This window comes from Elephantulus edwardii, unplaced genomic scaffold (genome assembly GCF_000299155.1).
Source record: "Elephantulus edwardii isolate Elephantulus edwardi_28Jun2011 unplaced genomic scaffold, EleEdw1.0 scaffold00086, whole genome shotgun sequence".
NCBI lineage: Eukaryota > Metazoa > Chordata > Mammalia > Macroscelidea > Macroscelididae > Elephantulus > Elephantulus edwardii.
Genome location: NW_006399836.1, coordinates 73,706 through 78,678, shown reverse-complemented (window position 1 = coordinate 78,678; position 4,973 = coordinate 73,706). Strand labels below are relative to the sequence as shown.

The 4,973-nt window shown below is 54.2% G+C and overlaps 1 protein-coding gene across 1 annotated transcript in view; it reads right to left on the bottom strand.

Annotated features, from left to right (window-relative positions):
• SULT4A1 (sulfotransferase family 4A, member 1) overlaps positions 1-4,973 on the bottom strand; it is a 42,702-nt gene extending 37,729 nt beyond the window's left edge. Inside the window, exon 1 of the mRNA XM_006890043.1 lies at positions 4,805-4,973. Coding sequence (XP_006890105.1) covers positions 4,805-4,973 — 169 coding nt within the window. The remainder of the gene's footprint in view (positions 1-4,804) is intronic.

The following is a 4,973-nucleotide window of genomic DNA, read 5'->3' as shown; positions in this document are numbered from 1 at the left end:
CCTTTTAATTTCCTGGCTGCTGGTGCTAAGACTGTTGACTATAAATTAGGAATCTAATATATTCAGGAAAAAAAAAGCTAGATAATGAATAAGGATGATGAAACAGTCTGGAGAAGAGTACTGAATAGCCCATGGGTGGCCAAAAGAGCAAACAGGTATGTCTTGGAGAAAGTGCAGCAGGAGTTCTCCTAGGAGGCAAAAATGAGAAAGCTTTGCCTTACATAATTCGGGCACGTTGCTAGGAGGGGCTGGTCACTCCTTGGAGAGGGACATGATGCTCAGAAAGGTGAAAAGTCAGCAAAGGAGAAGACCCTCAACCAGGTGGATTGACGCGGTGACTGCCGCAATGGGCTCGTGTGTCAGACAGTGTGAGGATGGCACAGGGTAGGAGAGGGTTCCTATCTGTTGTTCACAGGGTCACTATGGGTTGTACTTGATACAGCAGCACCTAACAACAGCCTGGGTTCAGGACCTCAGCTCTGCCTGGCCACATCCTCACCATGTGAGCTGAGAGACATCACTTCTCCCAGAACCTCTGCTTCCTTGTCAAGGGCATGAAGAGATGGACTCTGTCCTGCTTCATAGAGCTTCGGGGAGTACCCACTGGGCGCTGGGACACAAAGGGGCTCTGTCGTCTGTAACGCACAGCAAGGCAGCCTGCTGTCTCTTCCCTGTGTGACTGTCCTTGCTTTACACACAGCTCCTTAGAGGCGAGGACAGAGAACCCTCGTGTCACACCCTTCAGACATGTTCTCAGGAGGGACCTGTCCCTGGAGAAGGACATGAAATTGGGTAATAAAATGTTAGCAAAAAATAGGAAGACCATCAGATAAATGGACAGAGTGGCTGCAAGGAAGGGCCCGAGCTCCACAGTGACCGTGAAGGTGGGGGTCAGGCTGGCCAGGGGTCTTCAGTTGTTCGTGGGTCACTGTGAATTGGGGGTGGCTCTGAGTTGGATGGAGCCTAGTAGATGACACCTAAGGGAACTCTGAGGGCCCAAAGGCAAGAAGCTTCTCTACAATCTCAATGTCACAGGGTTTGAATCCACCAGCGGCTCCTCGAGAAAGGATCAACAACGTCCTCCTGTGCTATTTACTACGTCTGAAACCCCACTGAAGAGTCAGCTATGAGTCAGCTGCAACCCGACAGCACACAACAACACAGATGGTACCTCAGAACTGACACAGCTGCCCGGGAGGATCAACTGTCCGGCGCACACGGGGCAAGGCACAGGAGGAGAACATCAAGAAACACCCAGAGTCTACAAGGACCAATGGGCTGCTGGACATTTTTTGTCCTGATGTTTAAAAATGTCATCTTCCTTGGATCCACAATCAACACTCCTGGAAGCAGCACTCAAGAAATCAAAAGACATGTTGCCTTGGGCAAACCTCCTGCCAGGGACCTCTTTAAAATGCTAACGAGCAAGGATGTCACTTTAAAGACTAAGGTGCAGCTCGTCCAAGCCATGGTGTTCTCCGTTCTTCCTATGCATCTGAAAGTCGGACAATGAGTAAGGACAACAGTGGGAGAACTGATGTCTTTGAATGGAGGTGCTGGAGGAGAGTATTCACTACCCCACAGATGGCCAAAAGACTAAACAAATCTGTCTTGAGAAATGGACAGCCAGCGTGCTCCTGAGAAACAAGAGTGGGCACGTCCTCAGGAGGGTCTGGTCCGTGGAGAAGGCCCTCATGCACAGATCCCAGGGTGTCTGTGTCAGCTGTCTGGTTCCTCATATGGTCTGCCCCTCAGAGGTGAGGATGGGGGGACTTCATCTCACATACTTTGGACGTTTTATCAGGAGGGACCAGTCCCTGGTGAAGGACACAATGTTTGGTAATAAATGGCCGGTGAAGAGGAGGAAGACCATCAGAGACATGGACAGATTGCCTCATTGAAGGGGTCGAGCTCCGCAGAGGCCATGGGGGTGGGGCAGGGCCAAGCTGTGTCTCTGTGTTCTGTCATACGTGGGTCTCGATCAGTTGGAACCAACAGCACCTAACAATAACAGAGTCTGAGAAAGGCAGCTCCCTGGGCCTGGGTGAGGAGTCCTCTCTACTGTGGTTTGTCACCAAGCAAAGAAGCCACCTCGGTCATTCTCTCAAAGGCAGGGTCTTACATTTGTCTGGAAAACGCAAGTTACAAACAAGACATGGTTTTTGATTAACTGGAAAATGTCCTCAAAACCAACAACTCATTCCCCTTCAGGGTGCCCAAGGGATGCCAGCCAGGGTACACCAGGCACCCAGTGCAGGGGTCCTAGAACACCCCACCCCTCAGGGCCTACCTTCCATGGTAGCCTCAGCCAGGTTCCTCTGTGGACTCTGCAGGCCCCTCCCTTCCCTCTGCAGTCCCTTCCCCTTCTTTCAGGAAAGCATTCCAACCCACTAAACGAGGAGTCAACTCAAGACTCCTGATGGCCCTATACAGGGAGTTCTGGTGCTACAACTGCAAAGGCAGGGGGTTCAAATCCACCAGCTGCTCCACAGAAGGATGGTCAGTCTTCTCCTGTGTGATTTACTGCCTCTGAAAACCTGCTGGAGGGTCAGTTCCAATGTGACAGCACACAACGATGCTATGTGACTCTAACCAGCAGAATTGCACCCACAGGGTTTAAAAGGCTGTATTCTAAGGGAGCTCTGGTGGCCTAGTGGCATGGCAAGACACTGCACAGCAATCCCAGAAGTACGCGGTTCAAATCCACCAGATGCTCTGCTGGAGAAGGAGGGGGCAATCTCCTCCTATACCAGTCAGATCTGATTTGACGGTACACGTAAAAATAATACAATAAAAATAAAATTTAAAAAAAGGCTGTATTCTTTACAAAAGCAAACCACCAAGTTGTTTATCTGCAGAGTAGCGGGTGGATTTGAACCCAGGACCTTGTGTTTGGTGGCCAACTGCTTTAACCAGTGTGCTACCAGGGCCACCTCCACTTCATCTATAAAATCTTAGATGCCGTAGAGTCGATTTGTAACCAGAGCCACTCTGTGAGGTTTCCTGGACTGTCACCTTCACAGAAGCAGGTCACCAGGTCTAACTCCTGCAGAGCCTCTGGGTGGATGCAAACCACCAACCTCTCAATTAGAAATCAAGAGCTTAACTGTTGCAATGCTAGGGCTCCTTGGATGTACTAGCATGGGGTCCACAGATCCCAAAACCCTCAAAACTCTGAAATCCAACTCTGTCACAATTCCTTTGGAGGCAATTTCTGTCCTACCCTGACAGAAGTGAGTTTTGTAATTTATGCTACCCAATGTGAACACTCACTCAGTCTGTAACATTAGTGTGTCACTCCAAACCCAGCTGGGGCTCCTGCAGGCGGCACATTAAAAACACTCACGAAAACTCTCAAACTTCTCGCCACGGAGTCGGAACGGACTCCTAGCTGACCCTGCACCTTGCAGCAGGTTTTCAGAGGCTGTAAATCTCATGGGAGAAGACTCTTCACCCTTCATCCACAGAGAACTGAAAATCGGCAAAACTGAGCTCCCACACCCACTGGGCATCAGGTCTGGGTTAAGGCTGAGCGGCAGTGCGTCCCACCAGGGAGGTCGGGCTTCAGCAAGTGTCCTGAGCCTGCCTCCTCCTCCTCTTCCCAGAAACAGACCAGGAGACACTGACTGCAGCAGACCCAGCCCAGCCTTCTCTCTCTGTCTCTGCAGACTCGGTCTCCTGTTCCTCCAATGATGACCGATCAGCCCTGTCCACACCCAGCTGGACCCACTCAGCCATGAATGCCACCTGAAGCTTGTCCAGCAGCTTGGCCTGGTGCTGGACCACTGTGACCTCAAGGACAGCCACCTTGCAAAAGGCCACAACATATTCAAGAATCTAGGTTCTGGCCTCTTTATGAAAGGCAGAGGCAACAAAAGAAACCCTGAGGTGTGCACGAGGAACCATAAGGAAAAATAAGAAGTGCCGCTGTCCAGTCTACTCTGAGGGACAGTGATCCTGCAGAACTGCCGGGCAGGGCTTCCAAGGCGCTGCCACATCTTCCTTGCAGGACTGGCTGAGGGTTTCAGGAGAGGATGGGGAGTTGAACCCCGCTCCCCCCTTGCCTTTCGGTTGGCAGCCACATGTATTAACTCCCATGCCACCAAGGCTTCTAAAGGCAGGAAAGTTACTCCTTTTCCTACCAACCCCACAACCGCAGCCTCGCAGCCCCGTCCCAGCGTCCCCTTTAACAGCTGGTCTTGGAGGCAGGCGGACAGAGCATCAGTCCCATCCCCAGCACTCACTGGCTGTGTGACCTTGGGTAAGGCACTTCCCCGCCCCAACCTCGGAGAATGACCACTGCTCGCTCGCAGGGGAGTCCTGGACATGACGTCATTTCATGCTGGGAAATGTGCCCGCGGGGTCCTGCGCAGAGATGTCACCCGCCGGGCTGGGGGGCCTGGCACACAGTGACCGCGGCATCGTCCCCTCCCTGTTCCCATCCCCCACAAGCCCACGTGAGAGAAGGGGGGCACAAACTGGCCGAGCGCGGTTTTAGCCGGTTCCCGGGGGGTCCCGGGGACTCTGAACTCCGCAGCAGCTGGGAGCGATCCAGAAACAGAGAGGGTAGGTGACCTGTCCAAGGTCACACAGCCAGGCACCTAACGGGAGGGGATGCAGGGCTGGGCGGTGGCCCTGCGGACGCTGTCCAGCCCCGCGGCCCAGCACGAGGGCGGCCGGCTGTGGTCCCCCCGCTGCGAGCCGCCGCTGGCCCGCGCTGTCCCCGCCCCGTGCCGGTGCCGGCGGGCCAGAGGCGGCGGGCGCGGCGACCCCGGGGCTCGGCCCTCCCGCGCCCCCGGCTCACCGGACTTGGGGTAGGTGACGATCCACACGTCGCTCGGCCGCACCGGGAAGTTGGCGATCTCCTCCATCTTCCCGCGGCAGAAGGGCGGCAGCCGCACGCCGTGGAACTCGAAGTACTTGCTCTCGAACTCCCCCGGGGTGCTGGGGGTCTCGGCCTCGCTCTCCGCCAT